General features: G+C 39.5%; 2 protein-coding genes across 6 annotated transcripts in view; one reads left to right on the top strand and one right to left on the bottom strand.

Annotated features, from left to right (window-relative positions):
• The window catches only part of ano10a (anoctamin 10a), a 43,720-nt gene extending 38,344 nt beyond the window's left edge, over positions 1-5,376 (bottom strand). Inside the window, exon 1 of one of the 4 annotated variants that reach the window (XM_085290587.1) lies at positions 5,309-5,376. The gene's annotated coding sequence lies outside the window, so the exon portion shown is untranslated. Of the gene's footprint in view, positions 1-4,718; positions 4,864-5,308 lie in introns of those variants that run through there. The other 3 variants (XM_085290586.1, XM_085290589.1, XM_085290588.1) reach the window with 3 other exon arrangements.
• On the top strand, positions 4,846-21,623 carry abhd5a (abhydrolase domain containing 5, lysophosphatidic acid acyltransferase a). 2 transcript variants are annotated; one of them, XM_085290590.1, is made up of 8 exons: positions 4,846-4,999; positions 6,140-6,220; positions 9,439-9,524; positions 11,202-11,577; positions 16,207-16,361; positions 16,922-17,033; positions 17,202-17,388; positions 20,730-21,623. In XM_085290590.1, exons 1-8 carry the CDS (start codon positions 4,899-4,901, stop codon positions 20,817-20,819), a joined length of 1,188 nt encoding a protein of 395 aa, XP_085146716.1. In that variant the 5' UTR covers positions 4,846-4,898; the 3' UTR covers positions 20,820-21,623. The 2 variants fall into 2 exon arrangements, with proteins under 2 accessions (XP_085146716.1, XP_085146718.1); XM_085290592.1 differs by lacking the exon at positions 4,846-4,999 and adding an exon at positions 5,287-5,321.
• Positions 21,624-21,903: the final 280 nt, after the last annotated feature.

Genomic DNA, 21,903 nt, shown 5'->3' with positions numbered 1-21,903 from the left:
CATTTATTTAAGCTCAGTTTTTAAAACCTTAGGATGTAACTACAGCCCAGCCCATGCAGCAGTATATGAATGACTAACCTCGTATTGTGGATGGATTATCTCAGTTGTTCTCCTGGCTGAAGTTTGGTCCTTTTACAGCATCCTGCCATGCGATTACATTTGTTCCTGACCACCGAGAACACTCACGTTAACTTTTATCGAGTGGAAAAAGGTTAGCTTGTTTATGTTATGCTAACATAGCTGTGTCGCTAGCGATCACGTAGCACATCATTATATACCAGCTAGCCAAACTTCAGTAACCCTACAAACGTCACTGCTGTTTAGTTTTCTGTCTTCATTTATGTTGGAAGTGATAACAGAGCTGTACGTTTTAATTTGTTTCCAAAACCCCGCAGTCAGGACATGCTATGTTGTATTTAGATAGAAGCTAGCGAGCTAACTTCCTGCTAACTTCTAATGTTAAATGTCATAAATTCCGTTTTCATGGATGCCTGGATGTTAAACTCAATTGTTACACCTGGTAGAGCAGAACGCTGATCATTTTATTAAAGATGGAAGACTTTAGACAGCTTTTCAACTCCCAGTAATGCCATAGTGATTGTTTGATATATGGACCTGCAGCGGAGTTTAGGCCCAGACACGGCTAGTGACGTCAGACTTAACAACCGCATTTCTACAGCAATGAGAGGCACACAGGTATCGACCTCTAGTGCCCATTAAAAAGAATTACAGTATAGGATATTTCCACAGACCCAGAAGCTATGTCCACCTTTTATACAGTTTATGGGTATCTGAACCATATGTCATAAAAAATAAATAATAAGTTGGATTGTGGAAGTTGGATGTGGTGACTGTGATATCAGCCATATCAGTTTGCTCTTGGAAGTCCCAGCTGAAGGTTAAACTTCACTATGATTTCAGATGGGTTTTTACCTTATTAAGATATTTTTTACTGTCTACTCTACTGCTGTATGTACTGTGTGCACACACACACACACACACACAGTCCTACCAATGCTGTCACACTATTTGAATGATTTGATAGAACAAAGGGATGTAAGAATGAAGTAGGGCTGGGCAATATAGCCTAAAATCCATATCGCGATATAATTTGAAGCACGTGCGGTAACGATATATACCGCGATATATTCTTTTCTTCTGTATAATGTATTTTACACACTATAAGGCACACTTAAAATCCTTTAATTTTCTCAAAAATCGCGAGTGTGCCTTATGTATGAATTCTGGTTGTGCTTACTGACCACGAACCGATTTGGGCGTGCAGAAATCTGTTAAAAATGTTTTAGTACAACTTTGGTAAGCCGCACTGCTTGATGGATTGTCAAGAGCATTACGGCTGCCGTAGTGAGGAGCTTCCATGAAAACAGAATTTATTAAATATAACGGAGTTAGAAGTTAACAGGAAGTTAGGTCGCTAGTTTCCACCTAAACATGACACACCATGTTCTGACTGAGATTTCTGAAACTAATTAAAACGTACAGCTCTGCTGCCACTTCCAACATAAATGAAGACAGAAAACTAAACAGCAGTGGTGTTTGCAGGGTTACTGAAATTGGACTACCTGGTATATAATGTTGTGCTACGTGATTGCTAGCGACACAGCTATGTTAGCATAACATTAGCACAGTGAAGCTGGAGGCTGAACGCCAACTTTTTTCCCCACTCGATAAAAGTTAACGTGAGGGATTCTGTATGAACAAATGCAATCGCATAGCAGGATGCTATACACGGGCCAGACTTCAGTCAGGAGAACAACTAAGATTATTCATCCACCATACAAGGTTAGTTATTAATATACTGCAACAACATGGGAATAGAGCAGCTGGAGCGAATTCAACATTAATCAATCAATGTTACGGAAGTGGAGGAAGCGCAGTTTTTGGCTTTCCCCATATTTCAAACGTGCTTCATCTCTTTGCTATTACTGTCCCCCGGCATAATTTGCAGATGATAATGGTTGTAGCCGCTGCGATGCTTTCGACCAAAACAGGCGCTATCACGATAGAGCGATCTCTATCGTTGGCCAAATTTATATCGTTTCTATCGTATATCGTTTATATCGCCCACCCCTAGAACGAAGCACATATACATACTAACAATGTTAAATATAACCAAATTTACAGTGATCAGAACAGGTACCCTAACCACATGCTATGTTATTTTTAGCCTATGTATTGTCTCCAGAGGTTCAAGTATTACCAGTTTTACAGGTAACAGTTGAACTTTCCACTGATCTCTCACGCTTCCAGTTTTGTTAAAAAGAAAAACAGCCTTTGTATATTTCATTAATATAGCTCTCTCTGTGTGTGTGTGTGTGTGTGTGTGTGTGTGTGTGTGTGTGATCGATCACATAAATTCCACTAACCTGGCCCACGCCTGTGCAGCTTTAAGTGACAACACCTGTGTGGGTGTGCGGAGTCTTTAATGAGTGTGGTTTAAAACTCAAATCCCATAGCTTGTTGAGTTGACTTTGGATATCTTTCTGTTAGGGATTATAATCAGTAACTGTTTTCACTTTATAATCCAGTTAACTTGTAATGAAGGTAACAGGATTATTTCTGTTATTATTTATTTTACACCGAACACTGAAACATTTTCTGCAGTTACACAACAAATCTTCATGCTTCATCCTGACGGTGTCAGATTTTGGGGAAAAAAAATGGCAACTATCTTAGTATTTTAAACAACTTTCCTTAGGGTGAGTAAATATATATGTATGTGTGAATGTAACATACAGCTTTACATTTCACATTATGTAGCTTCTTTGTTCTCATGTGTTTTAATTAGGAGTTCATAAACAGCAATCGCTATGCTATGACTGCAAGAATCTGTTATAGTTCTGTAGTCTTGCTCCCACTTTTATTTGAATACTGGTGTCTGTCAGGAAGATTACACAAAAATAAAAAAAAATAAAAAAAAGAAAAGAAAAGAAATTGGTCAACATGTTGAAGAGATTAAACAAAGTTATAACATATAGGAGGAGGAGGATTTAGGGATAACAGGGATCACCCTTGATGGCCATTAGAAAAAAAATGCAGGTTTACCCTGGACCTAAATATATACGTTTAGAGAAATTACGGGAAAATTAACAACTCCAGTACTGTGCAAAAGTCTTGATTCACCCCTGATTTCTTTGTATTTTGGTTACAAATGCCCAGAGTTTGTTGTTACTTTGCAGTGGTCTTGAGCAATAGTTCTCCAGCCTTCTAAAGGTACAAAGAAAAACTTTGTAAATATATGTTTACCAATATATTTATTGGATTTTATATTCATAAATATCCAACACTTTAAACATCTTGAACATATGGCAGTAAGAAAGCAATAAAACCACAAGATACCCAAAAAAACAAAAAGAAATAATTTTTAAAGAAAAGAGAAGGGAAAAAACCCAAAACAAACAAACAAACAAACAACCAAACAACAACAACAACAACAAAACAGGAAAAAAACAAAATAAACATGGTACTTTAAAAGTTTTTCTTTGGACTAATACTTACAGTCCATGTATGTGTGTCATTAAAAAAAAATTAAGGAAACTGGACAGATGAGAGCAAAAGTAGCAGTGACAGAACCCCCCCCAAAAAAAAAGAAAAGAAAAGAAAAGAAGATGTATCAATACCAGATGAGAGTCATGAAATAAGACAGAAAAATCCATCAAAGACCCAGGACTTTCAGTCTGATCCAGCTATGGTTCACTGAAGCCATCAAACAGCCTCAGTGGAAGCATGGAAGAAGCTGTTGTTTAGTAAATGAAACAGAGAGCAAAGGCTGAGGTATGCCAACATACACAATAACTGGACTGAAAACCAGTGGAGTGAAAAATCCACATTTGAATTTTTTTGGTTCGATTTTTTTCAATACGTAAAGAAAAGGTCAGAATCAAAGTACAACAGTGACTAACTACAGCCATGTGGAAAACACAGTGGAGGCATGGTGGTGTTGAAGATCTTGTCAAAACTGGTAGAATTATGAATGCAGAAAAGATTTGTCCATCTGGAGAGCTTCTGATTGATAACAGCTAAATATTTAATTGCGGCAATGATCCCAAAAACACTGTGAATGCAGTAAAGGCATACCTTGATGGAAACAAATATAATGGTACACATCCATCCATCATGGATTGGCCTCGCTGGAGCCCAAATCTCAGCGTTATTAAAGCAGTGTGTGATCATCTTCACAAACGGAATGAAAGGCAAACACCCTTCAAGAAGCCTGTTTTTGAAGACCACTTAAATAAATAACAAAGCAAGTGGCCTCAGAGAGTTCAGCTGTGTGGAAAAATAGATGTTGTCATACCAAATATTGACTTTTAAGTCTGTACACTGTGCTTCTAATTATGTTTGCACATAAATCACATCCCATTCGCCTAGCACAATCTAAACGATGTGTGGCTCAAGACTTTTGCACAACACTGTAAATAAAACTTTTTTCTACATGTATCTTTCACGCTGCAGGTTACATGTGCATGAGTACCTGTCCCCATTAAATGTAAGACCTGAAATATCAGATAAGCAAGATAAATGAGTTTAAAGACCGTTGAGAACATTTCTAATGACTTGCAGGATGATTCACCGTAAGAACTGAACCGAAGAGCTGAACAGCAGCAGCTGCCCGCGCAAGCTCAACACTCTTGTGTTACTTTTAAATACCCGAGTAATGTAAAACAAGGAACACAAAACGGAGTTTAAATACTTACCAAGACCCACTTCCCCGATCAGCAGCAATGTTTAGACATGACAGACACGCCAGTTCCGCAAACTCTTCCTGGGTGCGTTTGTTTTACTCTACTAGGAAGAAACGAAGCGGAGATAGGTGGATCCACAGTAGGAATAACACTCCCCCCCCCTTGTCTCAGTCAACTGACGCTATAAATGAAATGCGCACAAGCTCGGCAGCTACGTCAGAGCCACGTGACTGTGAGAAGCGTCTCGGGGACTGTCGCGCTATGGCTGAGCAAGCGGTGATCGAGAACAGAGGGTGAGTATTTCTATTAACCTATCACATTCCCCGGCCTGTCAGAGTATGTCTATCCACGGTAATGTTCCTTTATTATTTAACAGACACTAAGTGTTATTGGAACAGCGACACTGTGCACCTTTTCCTGAAAAATGCCCGAGTGTTGTTGTCGAAAGTTAGACAGGCTGTCAGAGAGAGGCACCACTTGGGTCAAGGTAAACCTGCCCCCCCCCCTCCTCCAACCTCATTAGTTAATTGCTGCCTTCTTGTAAAGTGGCCCGTACTAAATGAGAGTGCTCGAAGACTGCAGAAGGTCGTTGAAAAACTCACCGGTGCTTTGAAGGTATTGTCGGTGTGGTCCACAGAAGTAAAATAACGCTCTTATTGCAAAGCCGCTGGACTGCCATGTTTGTTTTACCTCAGAGATGGTAGAGCAAATTGGAAAACAGGTGTTCTTAGAATCCATCCTACCTCGCAAACCATCCTACCCGTTGTTTCTGTGCATGCGCACAACACGAAATTAAGTAGCGAACCGTCCTACCTTTGTAAATATTAGCTACAAAAATACTCTGACGGGTAAAATTAACTGCCAAACCATCCTACCTTTGTGAATTTCACCTGCAAGCATACTTAAACAGTTAAAATTCAGTGGCGAACCATCCTACCTTTGTTAATAACAGCTACAAACATACTGACGGGTAAAATTAAGTGCCAAACCATGCATGTTTGGCACTTAATTTTACCCGTCAGAGTGAATGTTACCTACAAGATACTTTAATGGGTAAAATGAAGTGGCAAACCATCCTGGCTGTATGAATATGACCTATAAGCATACTCTGATGGGCAAAGTTAAGTTGGTGTTGGAATTACTCTGTGACAGCAGAGTTACGGTAGAACGTTTTGCCAAACTAGGATGGTTTGTCAGAACACCGGTTTTAAACAAGAGTTTTGCAGTGGCGCGAATATTTTTATATTCATGTGCATAAAAAGCCCTCTGGAAATGCACAAAAAACCTTGATAAAACCATAAACTTTTTTTTAAGTGTTATAGTAAATGCTTGATAATTTAAATAATGGAGATGATAGTTTTGCTGTCACGCGTTGTCATCGGCCAGTCCCTGTCCTTTGCCCTCACGCGCTTACTCTTTTATTATATCTCCAGGGTCATTCATAGAATGCTGTCTACTGTTGGTGTTCCCAGTCTGGCCAGGAGTGTGTGGGGCTATGTGGATAAAACAATAAGGTAATGTTATGAGCATCCACACACAGACACAGGTGTGACACTCTTTTACACAAATATCCACCTCCACTCAGACATTAGCTTTCATTATTGTAGCCTCACTTTGTTAGTTTGTATGTGTCACTGTGCAGGTCCAGTTTCCTTTCAGCTGGGTGATTTTCATGAGACTTAGTAGAGTAATAGAACGTAAGCAAAGGGAGAACTAAACGTAAACTTTTGTAACTCTTTAACTTACCTTTCACAATAACACACAGGGTGTCTCCTGCGTTTTGATAACCCTGGCAAACTCACGGGTTTATCAAGTAATTGCGTCTCCAACAATTGAGTCCAACACATGTATGTTAACAGGCTGAGATTAAATGGTTGCTTATCAGTGCAAAGCAATATAAATGAGCAGCACCACCCCGATTAACAAAAACCTGTTCAAAAGGCATTGAAATTGACGTTTCCAGACTTGTAAAAGGCATTTAGAGTGGGTTAAAAGGGAAAGTGCAGTTCACAAATCACAGCCATCTCCTTGAGGTGTTCTGCATTATAAGGTGAAGACCCTACAATAATGCAGAGAAAACCCCAACAGCAGCCCAGATGAGAAACACATGCGCATATAGCGTAAATGTGCTTTTATGTTAAAAAAATAATTAAGTACAACTAGTTTTGGATTGAACCTTCAGGACCTTCCTTGCTGCCCAAGCATCATGTGTAATGATTTGAAAAAGAAAACGACAGCCATCGGGGGGTGGAGGACAGTCTTAAAATGAGCAAAATGACCAATGAGCTCCCCAAACAGTAAAACCTTCATGGGGGGGGAGATGATCAGAGCAGTTAAATTAGGCTGATTTTTAAGTCTGTGACTCTAGTTGTGCCTAAACAACACAGTAATGAGGCTGCTTCATTATGTCTGCCACATGTTGGAAAGGACTTTATGTGAGTTCTCTTGCAGTACTGACTTATTTAAAACAGAGGACCACTCAGGCAGCACAGATTCACACCAAGGCCAATGCCATACTTGATCAATTTAAAGCTAATTTTGAGGCTGCTTTGTTTTGAGGCTGCGCTGCTGCTGCTCACTTAGAAAATAGACAGAAAAATCCTTGTTGTCTTTTTGTGTGTGTGTGTGTGTGTGTGTGTGTCTGTCACATTTGTTTAATTGTAAGAATTATTAGAAGTAGGCTTAGGTAAATGTTGAAACATGTGAAAGGGACTGATTAAAATCGCATCAATCACGTCCTGTATCGATGTCTCAGAATTCAAGGTGACATATTCAGGTGTTCTATCCACTTAGCAGCCGAAAACCTTACAGACACACAGACAAACAATTTAAGTTGCCCTTTATCAAAACAGCTGTAGCTAGTGAAAAGGACAAATAGTCCTTTATCAAAACAGTTGGAGATAAGATAGAACTTTATTAATCCCTCGGGTGGGTTCCTCTGGGAAATTCGATATGAATGTTTTGATAATTACTAAGTGAACAAGATGTCTATGGTTAGACTCTGTAAAGAAGGCCTTGTTAAAGAAACTAATGTGACCGATGTCAGGGAAGGAGAACATTGAGTCAAGTGTAGTGTGACGACAGCCGTTTGTTTCCTCTTTTGATGTCTCTGCGTGTTGCTACATGAGGTTTGCATGTCACAGAAGAACATTTTGTTGTTATGGTTGGTTTTTGTTTTGGGGTTTTGTTTTTGGGGGGTTGACTTGCCTAAAGACAAAAGAAAGCAAAGAAACTAAATTTTTGTGTCACAGCTTTGTGCTCTGTTATGCTTTTCCCTCAAGACCACACTGGGCCAGTGGAGGAAAGCAGAAGAGCTTATTTCAGAGCCAGCTGTGAAGTAAGAAGTTGCTTTCCCACACAGAGCAGCTAATGGAGAGGTCATGAGATATGACACTTTTACAATAAACACAGCTGTTTAGACATTCAGCCAAAAACCTTTAAGTGTCTCCTTACTCTTAAGTCACACCCTTCTGTAGTTTAGTTATGCCTTCTAGTAGAAGGCCTGCCATAACACGTTGCCATGAATTAGGAATGAAAAAACCTTTTCATTAAAAAAGAACATTGCAGCGTGTGTTGGGTTTGCAACGTTGTACCTGAACAAACCACATGACTTCAGGAACAATGGGACTTGTTAACTAACAGTGTGTCCACATGAATCTGTGCAGAAGTCATGCATGTGAATGTTTACAGAAATATCTCAGATTTATCAACATCAATTTAACATTGCTTCTGCTCATTATTTACAGTTTTCCAGAGTACCAAAAACCACAAAATGCTCAGAATTACAATTTAAAAAAAATCACACAAAAACCCCAAAGTGGAAAGATGTAGGCTTTTACCTCTCCATCAATGTTATTCCATTCATCTGAAAAAAGAAACAAATCCCTTTGGGTATCTTAAGAGATCTGTGCTTAAATAAATACCTCACAAACGGCATTGGGTCAGAATTTTCTCTCAACAGTATGGGAGACTGATAAAGTCATACAGAGAAGCATTAATACAACGTATTGGTTCCTAAAGCATAAAGCTTCATGGATGCTTCATATTAAGGACTGCTCTGTTACATTAAAATACCAACACGGAACAATCTAAACATTCAGTGTGAGGACTCCATGAAGAACTAAATGACAAAGCGATCTCTCCCTGGCAATGCAAAACTAAATTAACACTCCTAACAGCAAATGTAGAAACCTTATCAGTTGAAAAATATGGTGTATATTTATTTTTCTGCATGAAATTGTTTGCACAATTTTGCATTTTGCAATTTGTTATCAAATCATATTTGATCATTTATTTTTTACCCAGATTTTGCACTCTGGAAACTCCAACAAAAACATACACCATAAGGCTACAGTCTTATGGTGTATGTTCACACCTTTAAACCACTACATTTTTCAAAGCATCTGTGATAAATTCTGATGGTAATTTTGTGTATCAAGCCTGTTTTTTGCTTGCTTAACCTGTTAGTAACCCTGATTGTTTAGCGTGTTGCAAAACGCAGTCCAAGCGGTAGAAAGATGAGAAATGAGTTAAGTGAGGACCATACAGTAAGAGTCTGGTTAGCTAGGAGTCAATGTTCTGTGGTGCAGGTTTGTGTTATGAATCTTAGCCCTACGACTGTGAGTACCCCAAAGCAGCATGATGATGAATCATTATTATAATGATGAACGTTTGAAATATTAATATAAGGCAAACCATTCATATTCATACTGTTGTGCTTTTGTGTACGTAGGTGGTGCTGGATTCCCAACTGGCTGCCATCGTGGTGTCCAACTTCAAAGAGCCATCTGCAAGCTTCAGAGGAGAAGATGCTGCGGTGTAAGGATAAACCCAGTGTAATTTTTTTATTTTTATTTTTTATTTAAAACATACACTTTTTGTACAGTGTGCAAAAGTAAAAACTCACCCACCTGTGGTCACTCACTCAAACACAACCTGTTTTGCTAAACAAAACCTGTATTGGCTAGAAATCAAATAACTTTTTGTAAATATGAATTAAATCTGCAAGCAGCGATGACCAACACCTTAAGACTTTCTTTGGCAAATTTGAGGTTGCTGCGGTCAGTCACCTTAAAACTGTAGCCCAAAGTGCATAACATGACATTTCTTGTTCCCACTAGGTGGTGCAGTGACCACCATCAAATATGACAGGAGAAATGTTTTCAGGGGCGGAGCCTTATGAAACGTGGGAAGTTTGGTCCAGATTGGACGATGTATGTGTAAATAAGAGGAAACTATATTTTCATGGCGACTGGTTGAAATTTGCCGTGGTACCACGGCCACGCCCTTTGAAGAAAGCTCAAAAGTGTTGCAATTTAATATGGCCCAGGTCTGTAGTTTAGACTGACCAAATATGAAGTTGATCCTTGGAGGAGTTTGCAACAGTATAATGCCAGGAAGTCGCCAAAATGTCACCTTCAATTCAAAATGGCGGACTTCCTGTTGGGTTTGGGTCAGTGGGCTTCCAGACTTTACGTATGTGTGTACCAAATTTCATTCATGTAACTCAAACCGCATGCTGGTAGTACTACCATAGGTGGCATTATTGAACCATTTCCTACTCTGTACATGAGAAACTTCACCCGTTGCCTACTGGTGGTGGTCAGAGGGCCCGGTGGCGCCAGTGTCCAGCAGCCTCGCCTCTGTCAGTGCCCCCCAGGGTGGCTGTGGCTACAATGTAGCTGCCATCACCAGTGTGTGACTGTGTGTGGATGACTGAATGTGTAACGCGCTTTGGGGTCCTTAGGGACGTGTAAAGCGCTATACAAATACAGGCCATTTACAAACCAATAAAATAAGAAATTTTGCACGTGTTAGATCTGGTGAAAATGTACATGAGGTTTTTTTTTTAGCATCTTTAAGTCCTCAAAAATGCAATTGTTGACATAAAATAATAATAAACTGAGCAGATGCGTTGGGCCTTAGCGTGTTTCATGCTAATTACAAAATGTGTCTGAGATCACTTGTAAAGTATGTGTCTTATGTGACTACAAACAGCTCAGGGAAAAAGTAACTCATGACTTTCGTTGCTCAAAATTTAAAGGAATATTAGATGTCGGTCTTCCAGAAAATGTCGTGACAACAAGTAGAGAACATTAACCACAGTAGACTAGGAACTTATAAATAAAGTGATTGATGATTACAGCTTTGAAAAATCAAGAAGTTCAGGGGCTGTTTTCTATGAATGACTTTAACCCAACTGTGCCTGCAGGATGTTATTAATGAACCAGTAAGTGTGAGAAATCGCATTGCTCTTGTTTGAGCTTGTTGCCGTGTTTGTGTGTGGTGTTGTTGTGTTTTTTTGTTTGTTTGTTTTTTGTTTGTTTTTTTTTGTTTTTTTTAAACCCTTTTGTAGAGAATCTCACTTTTGGTGACGACACCTGATTGATTCAGTAGTATCAAAAAAGAGATGTTATTTAGATTAATGTGAAATGGAATATTTGACCCATCGTAATGTTCTTGTACTTAAAAGTAATCTTGTGCTTTTCTTTTCAGATGTCAGCACTGAATTTACTAAAGTGTTTGTTCCCATCTCCAACGACAATCTTCTGTGGACCCTGATGTTTTGCAATGACCATGTTAAAGATAAAACTCCCTTAGTTCTGCTGCATGGCTTTGGCGGCGGGGTGGGCCTGTGGGCTCAGAATCTGGATGATCTCTCCCAGCATCGGCCTGTCTTTGCACTGGACTTACTGGGTTTTGGCCAGAGCAGCAGGCCTGTGTTCTCAACAGATGCAGCAGAAGCAGAGGATCAGTTTGTCGAGTCCATAGAACAGTGGCGGGCCAGCGTGGGTCTGGAGTCTATGATACTTCTTGGTCACAATCTGGGAGGATACCTCGCTGTGTCATACGCAATTAAATACCCAGGCAGGTGGGTGCAGACAATGGGATTTCTCATATCTTACTGTATCATGACCCACACTTTCTGATACAGAAAGGTGGCAGGTTTGTGTAAAATGTCAGGATCAGAACTGTAGCATAAGCTAAAGTCAGGTTTTAGTCTCTTATTATTATAATGATGCGAGTGTTTTAGGCACTCCATATAGGAGCTCATCTTTTCTAATGTCCACTGTTGGCTAGCAGCTCCTGTCATCTGCAAGAGTGGCTGAAACGGACAGAGTTAATATTGTGATAATCTTTGCATATCATCTCTAACTATTATTTCTATCCTGCCTTTTGAGGGTGGTGTGTGAATGTTGGTCTGCAGAAGTGTTTGGGCCTCTTTACACCTGCTGCCTCACAGCAAACAGCAGGCAGATACTGTCAGGGACTGTTATGGAAAATACAGTGGAGTGTGTCAGTGGACACAAGAAAACTGATTTATCAACACATCAAACAAGTTTGTGTCATAATGTCTCATTTTCTGTCCCCAAGAGCAGCTTGTTGGTCAGATCAGCTAAAGAAAGCCATGTGTTTCAGCTGAGAGCTCCAGTGAGCAAGTCGGCAGAGTGTTGATTGCTCTATAAAACCAGAATAATATACCTTTGAATAATCCTTTCATCACTGCTGTAAATGGAACAAATGAAGTGGAACTTGCCTAGGAGGAGAAAAAAGCAGAGTCTGCAGTGAACACTGTTATGAATAATGATTCTGCCCTTTTGCTGTTAACATGATTGTAGCAAAACATGCCAGCATGAGTAGAGGATACAGTTGTAGCGGTGTGCCTTTAGGTGCTGGCAGCCTGTGATAACAGCAGTGTCCTCCAAAACGCTCTCTCCTCCCACTAGACTCTATCTCTCCTGAACCATCTCCTCCTGCCGCAGCTCCAGCTCGGAGCTTCCAGCATTCACCCGGCTCTCCCTAAGCGGCGCCTGATAAAATGTCCTCAATCCCTTATCACCCCTCTTCATCAGTAACACTGAAAATTCCCGCTTCCTGTCTTCTTATTGTTATCTTAGCGTTCCAAATGGTTTTAAGTTATAACTTCAGATGCTCGTGATCAGGCACATGCGTCCCCGATCTGTGCTCACTGCCCCCCCCACCCACCCCCACCCACCCCTCCTCCTTGAACTTCATTCGTATTGGGAACCACAACAATGTGCTCTCTGTACCAGTACAGAGTCCATTAAGACCATGACATGTCAGATTTAAATGGCTTATAATCACCTGTCAGTTTAGCTTCCAGTTGATTATGAAAATGAAAGTAAACTGCTTCATGGTGTCATGTAAATATCAGCCTAGCTCAGGGGTCGGCAACCTGCAGCTCTTTAGTCCTTATTAGAGATGGCACGATACCACTTTATGTCCGATACCAATATCATAAATTTGGATATCTGCCGATACCGATATGATAGTGGTGTTTTTTTTTTGTTTTTTTTTAAATATCTTGCTGGTTTTGTATAAGTTCATACTCAAGTTAAAAAAAAAAACCAAAAAAAAAAAATAAACAAAAACACTAAAGCTATTCTGTTAGACCTGTATGTTAAAAAATAAAAAAAATACACTGCACCCAAAATATTTCATAGTTCAGCAATAATGATTAATCTAATGAACTTAAACCTACTCCATCCTCCCTATTCTGGTATTTTAAAGAGTAAGCAACCTAACTAATAAGGTTGCAAACTCCCAGCAAAAAAAAAAAATGGGGAACCACCCTCCACCTCATGATGCTTAATTGACGTAAACAACTTCAATTTGCTGCAGTGTGAAAGAAATGCACAGAAATAAATTATTTTTCAAGAATAATTAAATAGATTCAACATCTTTCTTCAACAGAATTGCAGACTGCACAGATGGTATCTTCCCAAAGGAAAAAGTACTATAGCTTACTAGGGTATATTAGACTTAATAGTTATTATATACAGTAATGGACTTCTATACATTTTACATCAGATTAAAACTTTGGGTGTAAAATTCGGATAATTATTTATTAAAAGCTCGACATTTTAAATGAGAATAAGAAAGAAAATGATGTCTTTGTGCCCCCTTTTCCCTATTAATGCCCTATCGGCCCCCCTGGCTAAACTTTGCTAGATCCGCCCCTGCACAGTTACCAGCCGTCAGCTACGTAGAAAAGGATCCTGGTGTAGAAAGTAATATTAAACAAATTCTAACAACAGCTTATCAAGGTTAAACGTGCTGCTGTTGTTCTGCCGCTGGTTTCCTCTTTCTGGCGCGAAGTGGGCCAAAAACAAAGAAGAGAGACAGACTCGCGACACAAAAGCCGATCAGCTGATCATTGATCAGTTTCATGATTGAAGTAGCAGCAGGAGAGAGAGAGAGAGAGAGAGAGAGAGAGACCGGCTTCCACAAGTGTGGAACGCCGTGCAATTTATTGAGACTTTCGACCCCAGGTAGGCCAATTATGGCTCTGCGCAGAGGCTCATTGACCACTTTTCACACACGGTTGCTGTACGCATACAGCCGGCTGTAGCTTTGCAGCTGACAGCCCGACACACACCAACACAACAACATGGATAGCACAGACGTTAAGGCGGCGAGGCGTGACTGCGGGTGCCGCTCAGGTGCGTCCGCCTCCCCTGCAGCAGTGCTGCAGACCACGCCCCGCCACACACATTAACCAGGTAAAATGCATATTTAGGCAGAATTTTGCAAATATCCATTTTTCATTTTTTAGCAGCATAGAGCTTTTTTTTTTCCTCTTTTTTTTATTTTTTTTAATTTTTTTTTTAAGTCAGGTCAAGGCTCCAAAAGCCCAAAGGTGATATAAGGGGCGGCTCACAACAGTTTTTGTTTGCTACATGGATCATTTTCATTCAGCTGGGTGTCTTTCCTTTTGTTATATTTAAGAGTTAAAAATGTGTTAATTACAGAAATAAAATGTAATTTTCTCTGTAGCACTTCATGAATTTCATAAGCAACACACCTTAGTTGTTCACACATAGCATAAAAGTAAGAAACAATATAAACAGTGTTATCTTCATTTTAGATGTCAAAAAGTATTTGCGGCTCCAAGTATTTTCTTTTGCATGGAAACCGGGTCCAAATGGCTCTTTGGGTGTTAAAGGTTGCTGACCCTTGGCCTAGCTTGATTGCGACCTGTTATACTGTCAGCCATAGCTGGTTTTGTTCATATTTCTGCAGCACTAAAAACGGCCATCATGTCTGAAATGCATTTTAGCTCCCTTCCTGCTTCCTTAAAGCCAGTTTTCTTCTGATAGACTCCACCTTACAAGGGCTGTGTAAGTTTTCATATTAGCAATATCTGATCTTGGTGACCTCAAAAGTCAAAAATAAAACTGTGAAACTGGGCATTTAGAGCCATCTGAAAGTTTTTGGTCCACCGTTCATACTGTCATTATCTGAGAATTGTTTAAAATGTACATTCAATGTAACGGTGTGTGTATATATGGCAGAAATAAGCAAAAATAGAATGGATCACATTATTTAATTGTAAAAAAATACAAAAACAAAACAAAATGCTGTGCCAGAAAAGTTATATTTGGGGGGATGTATTTACTTTCTTGATGAAAAGATGTATGTCACATTCACATCTCTGTTAAAACAAAAAAATAATGCATGCACCAGGATACTGAATGCTTACAGTCATGTGAGGAAAATTAGGACACCCCATTAAATAATCAGCCCTTTGATATGTGAACTGTTCATAATAATTTCCAATCATGGTTTTATGTATTACTGGAAAAGAAAGTGATTGCAATTAAACAACAAAAATGAACATTTTGTGAAACATCAAAAAAGATATGAACAAAAATGTTTATTTCAATGGAGAAAAAAGGACACCCTACCCCCTAATAACTAGTGTTGCCCCCTTTGGCTGATATAACCAGCGAGACTGCTTTTGTAGCCTTTTACCAGTCTCTGACATCGATCAGAAGGTTTGCCCCACTCCTCAATGCAGAATTCCTTCAGCTGTGAGATGTTTCTTGCATGTACAGCCTGTTTCAAGTCACCCCACAGCATCTCAATGGGGTTAAGATCAGGGCTTTGACTTGACCATTCCAGGACTCTCCACTTCTTAGTTTTTAGCCAGTCCTTGGTGGATTTGCTGGTATGCTTTGGGTCATTACTGTATACTAGTATTCTATTGTATATGTTGTATATCTTATTCTTCTGTTCCTCGGTCTCTCTTGCTGCATTGAGCATGTGTATGACAAAAGAATTTCCCTCATTAACAGATGGTTTCACATGTTCTTCAAGCACCCTCTGATACGCAGTAGAATTCGTGATGGATTTTATGATAGTGAGCTGGCCAGGTCCTGCTGCAGCAAAGCATCCCCAAACTAGGATACTGCCACCTCCATGCTTGAGTTGGTATGAGGTTCTTTTCTTGGAAGGTAGTATTTGGTTTACGCCAAACATGTCTACTGTTCTGGTGTCCAAAGAATTCAATTTTAGACTCTGGATCTGTCCAAAGAACATTATTCCAGAAGTCGTGGTCTTTGTCTATGTTCGCTCTGGCACTCTTCATTCTGGCCTTTTTAACGTTTTTGTCCTTTAGTTGTAGGTCTGTAAACAATTTATAACTAAAAGAGCAGGTTAACTTTTATTTTTGTTGTGTTTGTTGTCTGGCTTACAGAGTAAAGCACATTGTCCTGGTTGAGCCCTGGGGTTTACCTGATCAACCGGAGACAACAGAACCAGACCGGCCCATCCCTGTGTGGATCAAAGCTCTTGGTGCCATGTTCAGTCCTTTCAACCCCCTGGCTGGCCTGCGACTGGTAGGACCACTGGGTAAGGTGCTAAAAGACAACAAAGTACCACAGTGCTAAAAGCAAACCCACAACCGGACTAGCTTAATAATCCCAGGGAAATGTGTCCATGCTGTGGCACACCAAAATATTGGGGAAAAGCAAAGCTACAACAAAAGTATCAGGAATGGAGATGATGAGCACGTTAAATTTCTTTTTCTTAAATGAGAAGAATGGAAATGAGAGGATGCAATATAATGGGTGAAGATTTTCACTTATTGTCTGGAGACAATAAGTGAAAATGTATGCAGTATGAAACTGGGGGGATGGTTTTATATTAGTTTAATATTGCAGTATCACAGCTAATGTTCTCTTTGCACACCCAGAAAACTAGGAACTGCTTGTTAAAGCAAGTGATGTGACGAGCACAATGTCATTCAGTAGAGTTTTCGTGGTTTTTGCTTTGACTTTGAAAGGAATTTAAGCCAAAACCTGGGCTCTCCCCAGTGTGACTAATCATGTAAAATGTAATGAGTACTCCTCATCTATTAATGGCTACATGCTTGTGTTTGACACCTCTGTCTCTTCCCTGGTCCCCTGCAGGTCCCACTCTGGTGCAAACACTAAGACCCGACTTCAAGAAAAAGTTCTCCCTCGTGTTCACTGACAACACTGCGCCAGATTACATCTACCACCTGAACGTGCAAAGCCCCAGGTCTGTCTTTCTCTTTTATTAATGCCACTTGTCTCTAAAATGGCCATGGAAGCAATTTCTTCATCACCTTTTCTGCTCTCATCCACGTTTTACTACCTAGTATTATGTTTTGTCATATCCATTTTCTGTCATGTGCTCATTGATTATCTTTTCCTTGTCTTGTCACAGTGGGGAAACTGCTTTTAAGAATATGACTGCGCCATGTGGCTGGGCCAAGAGGCCAATGTTGCAGAGGATTGACCAGCTGCAGTCTGATATCCCCATCACCATCATTTATGGCTCCCGCTCCAGCATAGACTGCATCTCGGGCATCACCCTCAAAAGGATGAGGCCACGCTCTCATGTGGACATCATAGTAAGTTTGTGTGTGTAGATGAATGGATTGATATCCCTTCAAAGGGTGGTTTTTGTTTTGTTTTTTGTTTGTTTGTTTGTTTTTTGTTTTTTTTTCTCCCCCCTTCCCTCGAAAAACGTAAATTTCACAATACATTTTTAAGGAATAAATTGCCAAAAACAGTTTTGAAAACAAATTTTTAAAGCGAATTTCCTGGCAGTTATTTCATGGTTCAGGCTTCAAACAAAAATCCAACTGTCTTTCTGAATTTGGGTTCCAGATCATCAGTGTGATGACATTTTTATAGACTTTCTAAACTTGTAACTAATTTCTTCACACTTCCTCAAAACCTGCTTTATTGCTAAGATTTATTTATTTTGTATCGAGCTTGAGTTTTCAGATCCAACTGCACAGATCCAACCAACTGCATTGGACAACAACTGTTCTGTAGCTCAAAGTGAACTGGTAATCTGTATATACAAATGGTAAAATAATACTTTTTACCTCAGACACACAGCTTGATACTTTAGGTCCTTGATGCTTTAGGCCAATCGGCTCTGAAATGACTCCTCTGCCTCCTCAGATGTGGTCTGACATATATTAAGAGTTTAACCTGCCCCACTGACATCCTGAAATATGGACAAAAGTGGTCGTGACACAGTTCCAACTCCTGGATCAAACCATGACATTCTCCCTGCTGCTGCCTGCTTGTGAGAACTGGATGAACCCAGAATCTCAATTTCTTTGTTTTCTTGTTTAGAAACATCAGGACCAGTTCATTACGTATGTTTGTTATACTTAAGTTTTTGAGATCGTCAAATTTAAATATTGGACAAAGATGACACAAGTAAACACAAAATGCAGTTTCTAGGTGTTTGTGTAAATAAAACTTACATGGCTCTGTGTGAAAAAGTGATTTCCTTCTAAACCTAATAACTGGTTGGGCCACGCTTAGCAGCAACAACTGGAATCAGTTGTTTGAAGGAATTCTGACCCACTCATCTTTGCAGAGCTGTAAAAGACTCTCCCCCAGTTGTCGCAGAATTGTTGTAATTCAGCCACACCGGAGGGTTTTTGAGCATGAACCACCTTTTAAGGTCATGCCGCAGCATCTCAATCAGATTCATATCAGGAGTTTGACCAAGCCACTCCAATCTCTTCATTTTTGTTTGTCTTAAGCCATTCAGAGATGGACTTGCTCGTGTGTTTTGCATCATTGTCCTGCTGCAGAACCCAAGTGTGCTTCAGCTTGAGGTCATGAACACTTCAGTGTTACTTTTTGCACCAGAGGTCTTTGGGATCAGTACTGGTTTTTGTTTTGGAACTTAGCCATGTCGGCTGGGCTGACTCTCTTATGGTGGAGTCATGAACACTGTCCTTAACTGAGCCAAGTGAGGCCTGCAGGTCTTGGGATATTGTTCTGGGGTCTTTTGTGACCTCTTGGATGAGTCGTTGCTATGCTCTTGGGGTAATTCTGGTTGGCCAGCCACTTATATTAAGGTTCACCATTGTTAAGGTTTACCATTCAATGATTTTGCCATTTGTGGATAATGGATCTCACTGTGGAGATTGTGGAGTCCCACAGCTCTAGAAGTGGCTTTATAACATTTTCCAGACTGAGAGATCTCAGTTACTTTGTTTCTCATCTGTTCCTGAATTTCCTTGGATCATGGGGATGATGTCTGGCTTTTGAGGACCTTTTTGGCTACTCCACTTTGTCAGGCAGGTCGTATTAAAGTAATGTCTTGATTGAGAACGGGTGGCAGTAATCAGGGTGGCTAGAGAAATTGAACTTGGCTTTCCAAAGATGTGATACACCACCATTAATTATAATGGGAGGGGGGGAGAATCACTTTTTTTCACACATGGCCATGAGGGTTTGGATTTTTTTCCCCCTTTATAATAAACACCTTCATTTAGAAACTGCATTTTGTGTTTACTTGTCATCTTTGTCTCATTTTTAAATTTGTTAGATCTGAAACATTTAAGTGTGACAAACATACAAAAACATGGCAAACACTTTTTTTTCACACCGATGTATATGTTACATGGCAATTTGGAATTTTGGGTCATTGTTTTGCAGCACGTTCTGTGTAATGGCCTTTAGGACTGGGTGAGAGTTGGGGTAAGGGTTTAGCACTTAGGGGAAAAAATGGGCAGTTGCTTTCATACACCTGTCAAGGCTGAGGAAGACTGGATGAGCAGCTGCCTAGACAGGTGCAAAACAGACACTGAAACATGATATGCAAAGACATTCTCATTACCACAGACTCGAGACATTTTAATTTCCTAACTCTGTGTTAATGAGTACAGATATATGGGGGAAAATGTCCATTTAAAAAAAACAAAAGAAAAACAAAACTACAGGCTGCTGCAAACAAACAGTCATTATCTGACCTCTACAACAGTGTATTAGGGTGCCATCAAATGGAAAAAAAAATATTGATAATATATTATTATTGATTGAAAACAAAGTTGAAACTTCAAGATTAAAGCCTACAAGCTTTTTTTTTTTTTTTTTTTTTTTTTTTTTTTTTTTTTTTTTTTTGGAGAAAAAAGTTGAAATGTGGAGAATTACAGCTGTTGTTTCAACACAGACTGCCACTAACTCAGAGGGTTGCTAGACCCTCTGAGTTAGTGGAATGTTCCTTCAGAATCTGTTTTAGTAATGAGGAAAGAAATGATGCCTCTTTTAGCACAGAAACAGTGCGGTGATCAGTACATGGATGTTGAAAAGAGAGGATTTGCACAAAATGAACTGGCTGGCTATGGTTACAGCCTCGTGCAATACAGAGGATGTATGTTGTATCACAAGAGGGCTGATCAAGTTGTTTCACTATATAATTTTAGTTTATTTCAAAAAATAAATAAAAAAAATACTACTCTGTAAAAGTTGGAGGTTTCGACTAAACCAAAAGAAAAACATTTTGAGGCTTCATCAAATAAAAATCGCTGGACAAAAGACTGATTTGTTGCTTTTGTACATGGGGTTTAGTTTACTTAAGCTTAAAATACATTTGTTTAATGAATTATATAAAAGAAAACCTCTCAGTTTAGCAGACTTCCACAGATTCAGTGCCTTAAGCATGATTGCTCCACATGCAATTATGTGTATATTGACACATCAAAGGTAAATTTTTCTGCCATGAAGAACCGTGGAACTGACTGTATGGAGGCTTGAAATAAAACTGATGCATGCTGTAAATTTGAATGTTACTTTCCATCTTTGTTTTATGAAAACTATAAACCGGAGACACAGCCCTCCTCGTTAAAATCATGACCTCCCTTTATGACATGCCTTTATATAGTTTCCATAATTTTTAATTGGCTGCTTCCCTTCTGATTCTCTTCCCTTCCTGCAGACAATCCGTGGAGCCGGTCACTATGTGTATGCCGACCAGCCTGAGGACTTTAACTACAAGGTCTTGGAAGCATGTAACAAACTGGAATGAAGGCAGAGACGAGCTTGAATGTTGAACTCCGGTGGGGGAAAAACGGGGACGGACATCATTCTGTCACACACTGTGGAACCTCAGAATCCCACTTTCCCAAAGGACAAAAATAAGTGTTTGCACATTAAAAATATTGCAAAGTGAACAGTGGCCTGGTGTGACTCGTACATGTTCTATCATCTGACCAGTGAGTCAGCTGTATTCTCGGAAACTTGGTGAATGGTGACTCTGAGTTGACATCACTGACTGGGGCCTGTTGGCCTCCATCACATGCTTATTTTGCAGCACACAGAATCTTGTGGCTGTAGCGTCACTTGTTTTTTCTTTGTTATAAAGGTTTTTGGGGTTTTTTTTTAAAATTGCCTCTCCCAAATGCAGTAACCTCAGTGTTAAGTGAATGCAGGTGATTATCACCTTTTAATACCATTTATAAACTATTTCATGTAAAAACTGTTGAAAGATAAATTATCACATTATTTTTTCTATTTCTGTGAGATACTGAGAATGAATATTTTAGCATGCTTATTTCATAAATCCAATGACAGCTGCAATAATAATGATATGAATATTAATATGATCACTTGAGTGATGTCTCACTGAAGCACAACGGGTATTTAAGAGTTACAGTTACAATGTCATGTATTTGGTGTCCCATGCATTGTGTTCAGCCTATGGTTTGTGGTTTTTCCCATTTGATTCTGATACAGATACAAAACCTCGGCATACAGGACCACTGCATCAGCAACAGGAAGAGGTTTTAAATGAATCTGCTTCCAATAATAGCACGTGTCCTCTGTAATGTGCTTTCCTGCCAAACACAAGTGGTCGTTTCATCTGCAATAACTGTGAATATCACCATAAACCCTCTGTTGTACTCCTCCTATTTTTGACTGCTCTATTTGCATAAGTTATATATATTTATATAAAGACTAAAGTGGCTTCATAGTGTAATGTTCTGCACATTTGTCTGGCAAAAAAATCCTGGAAGGAGACAAAAACCTCGTTGGCTTAGCATCAGGAAGGACGTCTGGTTTAAATTTAAAAATTAAAACTTTCAAATTAAACGTGGAGCTTTCTGTTGTGA

The sequence above is a fragment of the Mchenga conophoros genome, linkage group LG11 (genome assembly GCF_057382185.1).
Source record: "Mchenga conophoros isolate Kocher_MC1m ecotype Shallow Benthic linkage group LG11, M_conophoros_male_GT1.1, whole genome shotgun sequence".
Taxonomy (NCBI): Eukaryota; Metazoa; Chordata; class Actinopteri; order Cichliformes; family Cichlidae; genus Mchenga; species Mchenga conophoros.
This window is presented reverse-complemented; position numbering and strand designations above follow the sequence as displayed.